The sequence below is a fragment of the Trichoderma camerunense genome (assembly GCF_050948025.1).
Source record: "Trichoderma camerunense strain CBS 138272 chromosome Unknown V8C40scaffold_13, whole genome shotgun sequence".
NCBI classification, from domain to species: domain Eukaryota; kingdom Fungi; phylum Ascomycota; class Sordariomycetes; order Hypocreales; family Hypocreaceae; genus Trichoderma; species Trichoderma camerunense.
In genome coordinates, this window is record NW_028145357.1 from 452,612 (window position 1) to 465,144 (window position 12,533).

A 12,533-nucleotide genomic window follows, 5' to 3' on the forward strand; every position below is an offset into this window, starting at 1 on the left:
AATCAATGAAGCAGTAGCACGACATGCCGATTCTCGGAGATTCAATACAAATCCAGTGCAGGGGAGATGAAGCTACGAGACCCGCGACAATTGAAGCTGCCAAGAGGCGGCTGGGGAGACCAGAGCTAAATACTAGCAGCGAGTAAAGCGGATTGCAGGTAGACGAAGTAGACGAGGGTACATGGATGGGGTGCAGCAGCTCGCGTTTAACTTCGTGGTTCCGTAAATCCGTAGGACCGTCTCTCTCCGTCCCATGTGCCCGATCCTGGAGGATCATGGACTGGAACCGGACATTGATTTTAGCACCATGGATTGAAGTGAGCCCAACGCCCAACTCCTAGCAAATACCGGGCCCAGCCGTCTGAAAACTCCATACAGTACCCGTAATATGGACTCCATACAAACACCGCCACTGCAGCATGCTGGGACAACTCGCGGTCAGTGCATTGAGTGCAAACAAACAAATTCTAATCAGGCTGCACGTCCCTGCGGTAATTGAAACTGGAATATTGGATGCCAATTGAATCCAGGGACAAAGAGGGCTGCACAGATGATCCTATTGTACAGCGGCTAGCAGGCAGCTATTTACGGATACTATGGACATACTGTACTAACTAACATGAAGCGCCTATCCTCTCAATTCCCTGAGCACGGCTGGCTGCTGATGTACATTGACGTCAACGCATGTAGCTTGTCAAGGGGCTTCACATGGAACCTCCAATTCTTTGTCTCATCTCATCCATCAATCGCCTTCACCATCTGCCCCTCGCCTTGAATCCCGTCCAAACATCAACTAGCTAACTAAGCCAATCAATCAATTCATCAACTCTCATTAATCAGATAATCATAATATTCTCTTCATCATCACCATCACCATCAAATGTCGTAAACGCCCACGATAATTAACGATGCTGCCCATCGTCCGAGTCAGAGGCTACGCCTGGGTAGCCCTCATCGCCACCCTCCTCCTCATCTACTTCTGGAGCTCCTCGTCCGTCTCCCCATCACCTCCTCCAGACTGGCGCACTCCCAAATACAACTCCTACTTCTGGAAGACCCTCCCGGTACACTATCGTCCAAAGTCAATCCGCCCGCTGCCAACCACGTCCCCGGTCAAGTATCCCAAGATCCAGACGTCATTCGCAAAGGAGTCGCCAGACGCGCGCAAGACTCGCCAAGCACGCCAGCTCGCAGTAAAGGACGTCTTTGCCAAATGCTGGGCCTCGTACAAGGAGCACGCATGGACCGCGGACGAGCTGGCGCCCGTCTCTGGGGGCAAGAAGAATCCCTTTGGCGGCTGGGCCGCTACGCTGGTGGATTCCCTCGACACCCTCTGGATCATGGGCATGAAGCCCGAGTTTGAGGACGCCGTGACTGCCGCCCACGCCATTGACTTTACCAAAACTGCCCTCGACGAGGTCAACGTCTTTGAAACCAACATTCGCTACCTGGGCGGCTTCTTATCTGCGTACGACCTCAGCGGCGACTCCCGCCTGCTGGACAAGGCCGTCGAGGTCGGCGAGATGCTCTACAAGGCATTCGACACACCCAACCGCATGCCCATCACCAGGTGGGACATCCACGCCGCCATGGACGGCAAGAAGCAGGAGGCCCATCCCAGCGTGCTGGTAGCCGAAATCGGCAGCCTGTCCATGGAATTCACGCGCCTGTCCCTCATCACGCGCGACCCCAAGTGGTTCGACGCCGTGCAGCACATCATGGACGGCATGGCGGCGGCGCAGAAATCCACGGCGCTGCCGGGGCTCTGGCCGCTTGTCGTCAGCGCCAAGGACGAGATTTACAACGTCGGCGATGCGTTTACAATGGGCGCCATGGCGGACAGCGTCTACGAGTATCTGCCCAAGATGTCGGCCTTGATCGGGGGCCAGCTGCCCATGTACCAGGAAATGTACGAGCTCGCAGCCACAACAGCGACCAAACACAACCTGTTCCGACCCATGACGCCAAAGAACGACGACATTCTCATCTCGGGCACGGTAAAGGCTGATAAAGGCACCGTCGTCAGTCTTGACCCCCAGGGCCAGCACCTGGTGTGCTTCCTAGGCGGCCTGATGGCCCTCGGAGGCAAAATGTTCAACCGCCCCCAGGACGTATCCGCAGCCACCAAGCTCGTCGACGGCTGCATCTGGACATACAAAGCCCTCCCGCACGGCATCATGCCCGAAACCTTCCACATGCTGCCCTGCCCCTCCTCCGCCTCCTGTCAATGGGACGAGGCCGCCTGGAAGAAGGAAGTCCTCCGCCGCGCCAGCGACCCGGGCTCCTCCACCGCCGACGAAATCATCAAGCGAGACCGCCTCCCTCCGGGCTTCACCTCCATCCCCGACCGCCGCTACATCCTCCGTCCCGAGGCCATCGAGAGCGTCTTCGTGCTCTACCGCGCCACGGGCCGCCCCGACCTCGTCGAGTCCGCGTGGGACATGTTCACCGCAGTCAACTCCACGACGAGCACCGCGCTCGCAAACTCTGCCGTCTGGGATGTTACTCTTCCTAGTGATCAGTTGCCCGACCGGGCGGATTCGATGGAGTCGTTTTGGTTGGGCGAGACGCTCAAGTACTTCTACCTCGTGTTTAGTGAGCCGAATACGATTAACTTGGATGAGTACGTGTTCAACACAGAGGCGCATCCGTTTAAGAGGCTTGTGCGATGAAGCAACTGGATTGAACTGAACTTTACACTTTTTGTATTGCTGGATGCTTGTTTCTTCTCATACATGTACTGGATCACATATAAGTAGGTATCTCTATGGCTTGGAAGCTAGGGCATATTTGGGTATCGTTTGAATTGAAAAGGTTTTTGGGATAAAGGGAAAGAAAAGGGTGAACACATAACAGAGTTTATAAGAGAAAGGGAGGGCATTATCATAGTTTTGCCATCAGGACAGCAAGGTAGTTGTGTTGGCTGAATACATACAACAGCTGCACATCTGTATTCTTGGGCAATTGGGGGACACATAACAGAGTTCATACAAATTCAAGAGAAAGGGAGATCCTTATTATAGTTTTGCCTTTAGGACAACAAGGTACTAGGTACTATAGTTGGTGTTGGTTGAATACCTTACATACAACAAAGTAGTTGTGTTGGTTGAATACTACAAAAAAGCTATACATCTATATCTTTACGCCCCCTTTCAACGCCACCCCCTCTCCATCACGACTTAGGTCTTGGAGTTCATCAAACAAATATCTTGATTTTTTTAGAAAATAGAGTTTTGCTATTTCTCGTATCGTGTGGAGTTGATCTGTCAAGATTTGACAGATCGACATGAAAGGCGCAGCTCAAACTTCTCCAACAAAAGTCAGCGTTGCGATCTGCAAGCCCCTTAACTATCACAAAGACATGTGGAATGTAGGTATGTACATCCACTACACACTACAACATCAGAAGCATGTAATAGATCACTCGTAGCAAAACAGCAAGACCAAAAGATTTTGAAATCCGTAGTTTCTCATTTCATCTACCCATAGTATAAAGTAGAGAGCTCTGCAACCCGCAGTAGCATTCAGTTAAAAATATCTGCAAGACGAAATAAAAGGCCGTCCAAAGAGGCCATGATCCCCCCAAATAAATAATAGCGAAAGCGTAGAAAATAAAGTGACAAGACTCCCAGCCATGTCCAATCATGCCACCCAGACAATAAACAAAAAAAAAATGATAAATAAACAGGCAAATAGAAAAACGCCATTGTTTCCGACCCAAACTTGTACGTGTCTGCGCTAAAAAACCATGCGCAAAGAAACATGAAACCCAGTAAATTTTTGTTCAGTAATCATCATCGTATGTTGATCCGTTTCTCAGGATTCAAGTCTTCGGGACAAAGGGAATAAAGGTTTGTCAAAAAAGGAAATCCAAAAGATCCAAGAGAAAGTAAGGTGTAAGAACACGATTAATACAAGGGGCGTGTCTAAGCCGAAGATCAAGGGGGTAGCGATGAGTTTAAGATATCCAATGATGCCGGTGTGGCGTGTTCATGTCATCGTCGGATGCTACCGCAAAGTGTTGAAATTTATCTCGCCCGTCATCGCATTCATGTTATGGAAATGCTGAGGCTGGCCTTGCATTGCAAAACTGTTCTGGCGCTGTCCCGGCTGCCGCATATCCATCATATTGCCCATGTGATGCGCCGGCTGCAGCGGCTGCATGTTCTGAGCCGCCATGCCCATGTGCGACTGGCCCATCGGGTCATGCATATGGTTGGGCGGTGGCTGATTAATGTGTTGATGCTGATGATGCTGGTGTTGCGCTTGATGCTGATGTTGTTGGGGCGGAGGGGGGTGGTTTCCAATCGGACTCATTACCATCTCAGACATTGGCGTAACAGCGTAGCCGTTGATGTTGTGAGGATACTCCATAGTAGGAGACATCATTGGAGGAGAGCCAACGAAGGAGCTGGGCATCTCCGAAGCCTGGCGCGGTACAGGCGGGGTCTGGCCTTGGTTCGAGTTGCTATGGGAATCGGGAGTGCCTCCATTCATCTCCATGACGTACTTCTTTTCGTACTCTTCAACAGAAAACTTGCGGTCGTAGTCGGTCTCCATCATTTGGATCTGCGCAGGCTGAGCCATGCCGGCATTGCCGAATCCGTCGAAGATGTCAACTTGGGCCATGGCAATTGTCTCGGGGACGTTCTGGAGCATGGGGTTAACCAGACGAGGAAGAACCTCGCTGACTTTGCTCATGAGGAGTGGCAGGAAGCGGTAGTCGCCGTTTCTTGAGGCGCTGACAATGTTGATGATCTGAGCAAGGTGCTCATGAGGCCCTTGGGCAAAGGGGTCTCGGGAAGCAGGCTGCATAGCCAGGTACTCTGTCATTGAGTAAGCACACTCGATGAGTTTCTCGAGAAGCCCGGAAGTCAGGAGCTCCATGCCCTGGCCGGGGAAGTGCGAGGCCATCTTCAAAAGCAGCTCTCTGGACATGGTGCCAGGGAACTGGTATGAGATGGAATCCTCGCCACCCGCAACGACTCCGTTGCTCAGCTGCCAGACCATGTTCTTAAGCCACTGCTGGTTCGTGTGGACATCGTTCCACGAAGGATCCTGACAGAGAGCGCGCTGGACTGTGTCGTTTAGTAGCTTCTGCAGGCTGACAATGGACTGAGATGGGAGATGGCTCCGCGCCTTGTTCCACATGCTGGTAAAGGCGTCATCGAATGGTCGGAAGAGGTTCACCAGGAGAATGAAGCCGTTGAGCTGGTGGGCGAGGGGGTCAGTGGGATCATCTCCGAGAGTCGGGAGATTGATGGTGGCCTGGAGCGTAAGGGGGCGCTGGCGCTGGATAGCATACGCTCTGTTTCCAGGTTGTCAGTATAAAAAGCAAGTCCGAAAATGACGATAAATGATACACACCTCTCAATGACAAAGAACAGCCAGTAAATTCTTCGCATACGAGCAGCCTCGGCAACGTCGAGCTGCATGTAGTATTCCTCCTTGTTCATGCCAACCATCTGGATCATGGTGGTGGCCTCGCGAAGGTAGTACCAGGCCTTTTCGTGCATTTCCTGGCCATAGTAGCATCCAAAGAGGAAGAAGTTGGTGGCCAGGGAGTTGATGGTGATCTGCTCGAGGTACTCGTAGCCCTTGCGGACTCTCAACGTCTCCTCCAAAAGAAGCTGACATGAGACAATGTTGGCGCCGGGGATCACGTCGAGGTTGTAAGGATCTGAAGAAGGAATCGTCATGCCGGGCTGCAGCATGACAAAGGCACACATGGAGGCCATGAGGCAGTAGGCATCGCGGTTCTGCTCCATGTAGAGGATCTGCTGCTCGACTTGCCTCCGGTCCAGGATAGGGGCCTGTGCGTTCATGTGGTCGAAGAAGAACTGGGAGCATTCCTTGACCAGTTCGCTGGTCAACATACCGGGAGTGGGAGCGAGGTTCGAAGCCGGAGGAGCATTTGGCCCGCCGTTGATGCGACCGTGGATCTTGGCGGCCAGGCTCGTTTGTCGCTGTGTCTCTCTCAACTCGCTAATGACCTTTGCGCGAGAGCCCTTGGGGCCCTTCTTCTGAGGGATGGCATTGTAGGTGCAGGACAGCTGGGCCGAGGAGCAGTTGCGGCACGGGTTGATGCCGTCGCACTTGACCTTTCGCCTGTGACAGGCGTCGCAGGCTCTCTTTACGGCCTGAGTCATGGTGGGCGACAGACGAGGAGGCGACGCCAGGACGAGGCGAGGCGATTCCGTGAACAAGAACAAAGAGCGGGAACAGGAACAGGAACACAGGAACGATGTGAGCGGATGGCGCAATCTGGGGAGCGCTCAGACTTATTTGCCGCAGGTTTGGGGCCCCGGGTTGTTCGGTGAGCTGTCAACTAGATTGAATGCTCCCTTGTTTTGCGGGGGAATAGACAAGAGACAGATTCAACTGGTGCGCGGTTGGGGTGGCTTTTGGTTTGGTGTGTCTTTGGTCTGGCTTTGGCTGAGGACAGGATAGTGCAGGCGCAAGAAATCGAATACTATACAGTAGTATGTAGGCGTATGTAGGTTATTCGGCCCTTTCGAATGCGGGCCAGAAAAAAAACGCGGGGAGAGTCGCTTATTAGGCGGAGTCTGGGGTGCCGATGCCAGGGAGTCGGGGGGGAGAAGGTTTTTGGCTGGCTCACGAGAGCGACAGACGGACGGCAGGCGACGAGTGAGGCCGTGGATACGGCGATGGAGGCGAGAATCTGGAGTTGTGATGATCGTTTGTTGTAGAGACAGGTAACGAGACGAGGTTTGAAGACGAGGAGGAAAAGAAATGGGCCTGGATAGTCAGCAGAGAGCGAGAATATGGGGGGAGGCGGACCCGAAGTACGTAAAAACAACCTGGCTGGAATGAGCAGAGGGCGAGAGTCCACAGCCAGGGAACACCGCAGGGAAGGGCAGGGAAAGGCCCTTGTAATCCTGGTCTGCCACAGAAATTGGGCTTGGGCTGGGCTGGGCTTAGCTGGGAGCCAGGGCTGAGGGCGCCAGACCAGCAGAAACGATGGGATGGGGAGCAAAAGCCTAAGACGGACTGGCGGGTTCTGGGGGTGAATGTGGTGTGTGTGTGGCCACTTGTTAGTTTAGGCGGAGGAACAAGTAGAAACGAGCCAGACGAGATGAGGGCGTCCTGCTAGCGTCGGCGGTTGGGTTGGCACTGTGCAGTGGCGACTTTTTCGTTTTTTTGCAGTGGGTTTTCAGTGGGCTTCGCAGCCCTTGGCCTCGTCAGCGTATACCCTCCTCACACTGTGCTGGGCTGCTGGGGGGCGGCGCCTTTCTTCAGCAGGCATCGGGGAGGAGTGCGCAAGTTGGTGGCAGAAATTTGCCAGAAGCCAGGCTTGGCTGCTAGTGCGGCGCAGCAGTGGAGCCGGAGCCGTACAGGGTGACTCCAGCCAAATCCGCGGTATCGGTACAGTGCAGATTCTGAATTCCACGCACGCCTCTTAACGGTGTCGGGGCTAACACGAAAGGCTAAAGCAAAATGCACCAGACAAGAGAAGATGTAATGCAAAGCAAAAGCCCTCGGCCACGCCGCGCGGGAAAGCCAGCGGCATTGATGCGAAAGGGCAGGTCGCACAGCAAGTACCGGTACATGTACTCTCTAGAAGCGCTGCTCACCATCTTACGGTGATACTGCCACTGTCTGCTTTTGCTGCGGCCTGCCACTTCGAGAGCCGTGCGTTGCGTGTTCTGACATGGAAGCCTCAGGACAGGATTTACAGTGCAGAGACCCCAATTGCTTAGCAGGGCCGTAAGAGTGCGCTGAGGGGGGCTTCTTCTTCCCCCCCAGGCAACTGTGCGACGACGGCGCAAAGTACATGTACAGGCCGGTCAATGCCGCGTCTCCGCGAGCACCAGCACGGGGCACCGGTACAGGTACCTCTCCTCTCTGCAGGCCCTTCGCTTTTTGCCCTGGCAGACAGCAGGCAGGGTGAGGGCATCACGAGACATTCAGCTCAAGTCAGTTCCCGTACCCGTACCGTTACGAGTACCAGAACGTGACGTGCCTGGATTGTATTGGATTAGGCTTTTGCCAGCACGGACGAGGCGCGACGAATGGAAGCGCTGGCTTGAGACAATGAAGAAAGCTAGAATGAGCACATTTACGTCTGTGGCGAGGTGTGGAAGTTGCCGAACAATTGAAGTCTTCCAATGGATCTCTACATCTTGAGACACTGTGTACCTGTACCTGTACCTGTTTGTTCTCATGCTTCCCATGTCGAAATCTGGTGCTTCAACTTGAGATTCCATCAACTCTCATGCTGGTCAGTCCATGTCCATCGCGCGCACATGGCCAGACTCTTGTTCGCAAGGGGAGCGACAGCCGACGTTCCGGTACAGCTGCTCCGGTCAAGTCTCGGGGAGGCATGTCACCTACTTTATTATCCATGGCGACTAGCAGCAGTAGAGCTCGCAGTAATATCGAGGAATGCAGTCAGCTCCCTTTTTAACCGTCGAGTAATGGTAGCGGTACATGGAGCATGCCAGCCAGCGCTCAACACATTCATCCGTGGGAAATAGCCAATAGGTACAAAAAGCTGAGCGAGACATGACACGCCAACGCCAACGACACGACACGACACGACACGAACACGAAGCAAGTCATGTCCATCTGCCTGTCTGTCTGTCTATGGCTACGAATCTGTGTACAGAAATAGGGACAGTACGGTTTCTACTTGGCAATATCCATACTGTACAGGAGCCGCACAAACACAGTTCAAGGCACCACACATATACACACAGTGCAGCATCCCACAGTCGCAGGCACAGGAACAGGCACAGCGAATTGATCAATCAGTCAATAGACTATATCGAATAAGACAGGTATATTGCCCGTCTAAAGTGCAGCATGTCACTCATGCCAAACAACTCGCGCCCCAAACCCAGACGAAACTAGTAAATCCACGACGGACGATTCAAACATACGAGCCGAAAGCGCCATCACCACATCACGCAACCCGCTTCTCCTGCTCGTACCCCGGATTTGACCAGCGTGCAGAGGGTGTCCAGGTTCCGCCAATCACCTGCAGCGCTAGCCAAGCTGGCCCCCAGAATTGAGGTGAAAAAAAAAATCCGGGCTCGTTTGATTCTTCATCGTCCCGCCCATCAGCACGCAGCCCGCTTTTTCTTTTTGCCAGCCCCGGCGCTGTGTCTCGCTCTCGGCTCGCTTTCTGCTTGTCTGTCTCTCTGCCTTCGTCCTTCGTCCTTTCGTTCTTCTAGTTAAGCCCTGACCCGAACTAATAAGCGGGCACCGGCTCCAGACATGAGCACACCGGGGCGAAAAAAAGACTGCCACTGGTTGGTTTCGTGTAATACTTTGAATCTGAGCGGAAATCTCCAATCTGTGCGGCTGTACAATCCAGTGAAAGGGCTCGGCATCCGCGGCATCGTGGCTTTGACCCGATCGCTCAGCTTTTGCTTTCTGTGACGATGAGATTTGATTTTCATATTGACAGCCGCGATCCGTTTAATCTCGGGCCATGCTTCACAATTGTCCAGCCCAGCCCCGGACCCGGCCACTGTGTCCAGAACCGGACAAGCCCATGGGGATGAAGAGACTCACTGCAACACTAACCTCGGCAATGCCACCAGGTGACAAGCCCACCCCGATCGATTGACTAGCAGGCTTCGAATTTGCTTCCATGCTCCCCGGGGAGGAAGGGAAGGGGAAAATCACGACTATCCGGCCTTGAATCCGGGTCCGAGATCGTAACAGTATCGTGTTCGAGGCTGGTCTTTGCCCACCCAAACCTGGCAGCAAGTTGATCAACACTCACTTCTCACTTCTCAGCTGTATCTCTGCCTCTTTTTGCTCAGACTCAGCTCAACAAAGCTTCCCTTGCTCTGCTCTCTCAAGCTCTCTACCTATTTTTTGCGCCCTGCTAGCGGTACCGGTACAGATGCGGAGAAGTCGTCTATCGGACCGAAGAGGCCATTCCTTCTTCTGCAAGGCTGAGAGCCAGAGACAACGTTGCATAAAGGGGCGCTGCACAGAAAGGGGGGCCGCACGCACTTTGTTGCACCAACCAGGAAGCCGCTGAGCTTCGACTTCGCCTACTTTTGTCATATGCAATGACGATCCAATGCAGGAGCGTTTTTTTATTTTTCAATTTTTATTTTTTTGTTTTTTAATTTTTTTTTTTCTTCATCTTTCAGTGCATGGCTTCAATTTACAGATGCAGATAGATGCAGATGGCGGGTAGCACAGCAAGCACAGGTCGTAGCGATACCACCTCGACACACTGTAATGCGTAATGATGCGTAATGCGTAATGCGTAATACTGCTCGCCCCCAGGATTCTCACTTCACTCTCCGTCAGCCTTTTTTCCTTCTTTTGGTGTTTTGTATGTAGTATCTGTAAACATTTCTCATCCATTCTCTTTTTCTTTTTTGTTTATTTCTATGGAGTATTTGCGTGCCAACTGAACATTACACCATCACGTGATGCAATTGACTCTGCCTCGGTTCTCGATGTCTCAAAACAGCATCATCACCTAACGTTCAAGCCTCATGTCTCGCCTGATTCCGACGCCCAAGAGACAACACACCATCCAGTCTCATCTCCTGGTCTGTGCTCACAACTGCGTCATGCTGCTTCACCGACTTCAATGGATGGATTCTTCAGTCCCGTCGCACAACTTACAGGCACTAACGCCTCACTAGCAGCTCGCTCTCCCTGCGCTAACAGAGGACTCGGGCCACTTTGTGCTTCATGCCACCCAAGCAGCCCTGATCCAGTGATCCTATTCTTGTTCCTTATTCCTATTCCTCGTCTTGCACTGTACTGTGGCGCTCGTACGACGACGGCCAGGTAGCAGCAGCAGCAGCAGCACATGGCAGCGTGGTAATCATCTCAGGGGGCTCGAGATCTATGTGGCATCCCGTCACTGGCACGGCAACACCCGCCTACTGCTTCATCTTCATCTTCATCTTTCATCTGCGGCCGCTGCTGTTGATTGTCGACGAGGTTTAAATCTTCAATCCCATGCACGCACTTACAGGTCCAGGTCCAGGCAGGCATACAACGGCTGAAGGCTTTATCTCGCTTATGTATTTGAAGGAATCTCATCTCAGATCTTGGCACCGTCCACGAATGATGTCCCTTGCCAGCGGTATCAAACACCAACTTCTCCTGTCCTCTATATCCGAATGCACATACTATGTACCATACCTTCATGTTAGTAGCATATGAGCATCAGATTTCATGGTGCTAACAACCACTACCATTGCTATCAATCATGACTGTGCCCGTAGCCCCCAAAACAGAAGTTGCTCGTCAATCCCTTTTTTTCCAAGACAAGACATTCTCAGATTCATGCAGTCATGCCATACCAAAAACCGCAACAATTCCCTCCGGCACCTACGAATCCTACACGGCTTCCCGCATCGGCATTCGCACGACGCTCTCCCGTCTGACCTACGCTAGCTTCCACGGAGTATTACTCTTACCTCTCTGCTCATCTTTTTTGCTCGATTTAGGAGAGCAGATTTGGTCCCCCGGCTTGCCTGTTTTGACCAGCGACAAGTGCTTACTGGCGGCGCATCGCTGGACAGGGCCCATCTCGCTGATCCCCTTCTGGGGGCCTGCAAATAGACATCACGAGATGGGCGGCAGGGACCGGCCTTTGCATGGCAACGTTTCAGATGCCGGCATCGCCCTCTTTCTCTCTATCTATCTTGTCGTCAAGCTGAAGCCACGCTGCTCGTACTCGTAAGCCAGCTTCGCTTTCCTATTAATATATTTTTTCTTCGCCCGGATATCCCGGCCTTGGCCTCTAGAACTCGATAATATTTCTCAAAGCCTAGGATGAGTGTCGTGTCTAGGAAATCTTGGGTCCGAGACTAGGCCAGACACGACGATCCACTGCGCAACAGACACGTAGAGGGCATGATCCATAGTATCCATGTATCAGATCTCCCGTTTACGGCCTTAAAAAAAATGTGAGAAAAAAAGAGCCGAAGGGAAGAGGGAGATCTTATTCCAAAGGAAATACCGAGATACGTGTAATATGTACGACACGCCCGTAGGTATCTGACAATCCTTTTTGCAATCGATTTCGACGGCAGTCCCCTCCAGTTTGGTCAATGCGTGCATATGTTTTTGTTGTTGGCTCTAGCAACACGCAGGAACACCTTCATTCTCAGAACGGATCCCCTCCCCGATAGTCTCGGACCAACGTCCGGGGTAAGTGGGTCGAGTCCGCTCCGGAACTTAGAGATGGACTTCATAGCTTTCCGTGATAAAGGCATTGATGACTACGCTGTCTTCTTCTTTCTCCTTTGCTCTTTTCTTGAGTCTTGATACCATTTTGGAGATCATGGAAAAGTGCTCATGTAAAATCCTCTTGCCTGCTGTGAATATGTCTTTGAAAGCTCGACTGAAGATGAAGGTGCAAATCCAGATTTTGGCATCCTACGGATTCCAGTGTCTTCACATAAACAAGCTAACATTCGCTTATAATCCAAGATATATGTAGTATAATTTATTCATCGCGTAACTCGTAGTTGATGCAGAAGTGCTTCCTCATGATCGTTTTCCATTACAACTTTCTAGGG

General features: G+C 52.3%; 4 protein-coding genes across 4 annotated transcripts; 1 reads left to right on the forward strand and 3 right to left on the reverse strand.

Moving 5' to 3' along the window:
- The first annotated feature begins 440 nt into the window (after positions 1-440).
- Positions 441-3,066, forward strand: V8C40DRAFT_250224 (glycoside hydrolase). Its single transcript, XM_083216925.1, has one exon. The coding sequence runs from the start codon at positions 909-911 to the stop codon at positions 2,670-2,672; it is 1,764 nt and encodes a 587-aa protein (XP_083071194.1). The 5' UTR covers positions 441-908; the 3' UTR covers positions 2,673-3,066.
- Positions 3,067-3,451: 385 nt separating this feature from the next.
- V8C40DRAFT_53032 (uncharacterized protein) lies at positions 3,452-3,886 on the reverse strand. Its single transcript, XM_083223088.1, has one exon. The coding sequence runs from the start codon at positions 3,762-3,764 to the stop codon at positions 3,525-3,527; it is 240 nt and encodes a 79-aa protein (XP_083071195.1). The 5' UTR covers positions 3,765-3,886; the 3' UTR covers positions 3,452-3,524.
- V8C40DRAFT_53035 (uncharacterized protein) lies at positions 3,887-6,310 on the reverse strand. The gene is made up of 2 exons (XM_083223089.1): positions 5,368-6,310; positions 3,887-5,308 (listed from the first exon to the last, which is right to left on the reverse strand). The coding sequence occupies exons 1-2, from the start codon at positions 6,147-6,149 to the stop codon at positions 4,009-4,011; spliced, it is 2,082 nt and encodes a 693-aa protein (XP_083071196.1). The 5' UTR covers positions 6,150-6,310; the 3' UTR covers positions 3,887-4,008.
- Positions 6,311-8,782: 2,472 nt separating this feature from the next.
- On the reverse strand, positions 8,783-9,790 carry V8C40DRAFT_250236 (uncharacterized protein). Its single transcript, XM_083216926.1, has 2 exons — positions 9,541-9,790; positions 8,783-9,399 (listed from the first exon to the last, which is right to left on the reverse strand). The coding sequence occupies exons 1-2, from the start codon at positions 9,619-9,621 to the stop codon at positions 9,010-9,012; spliced, it is 471 nt and encodes a 156-aa protein (XP_083071197.1). The 5' UTR covers positions 9,622-9,790; the 3' UTR covers positions 8,783-9,009.
- Between the last annotated feature and the right edge of the window lie 2,743 nt (positions 9,791-12,533).

What these genes read in the sequence shown, in the direction of transcription:
- V8C40DRAFT_53032 (XM_083223088.1), bottom strand. Translation starts at nt 3,764, where the DNA reads ATGTTTCTTTGCGCATGGTTTTTTAGCGCAGACACGTACAAGTTTGGG.
- V8C40DRAFT_53035 (XM_083223089.1), bottom strand. Translation starts at nt 6,149, where the DNA reads ATGACTCAGGCCGTAAAGAGAGCCTGCGACGCCTGTCACAGGCGAAAG. An exon ending in CTGTTCTTTGTCATTGAGAG is followed by an intron (nt 5,309 to 5,367) that starts GTGTGTATCATT and finishes ACCTGGAAACAG; the next exon opens with AGCGTATGCTATCCAGCGCC.
- V8C40DRAFT_250236 (XM_083216926.1), bottom strand. Translation starts at nt 9,621, where the DNA reads ATGGAAGCAAATTCGAAGCCTGCTAGTCAATCGATCGGGGTGGGCTTG. An exon ending in TTGCCGAGGTTAGTGTTGCA is followed by an intron (nt 9,400 to 9,540) that starts GTGAGTCTCTTC and finishes TCATCGTCACAG; the next exon opens with AAAGCAAAAGCTGAGCGATC.
- V8C40DRAFT_250224 (XM_083216925.1), top strand. Translation starts at nt 909, where the DNA reads ATGCTGCCCATCGTCCGAGTCAGAGGCTACGCCTGGGTAGCCCTCATC.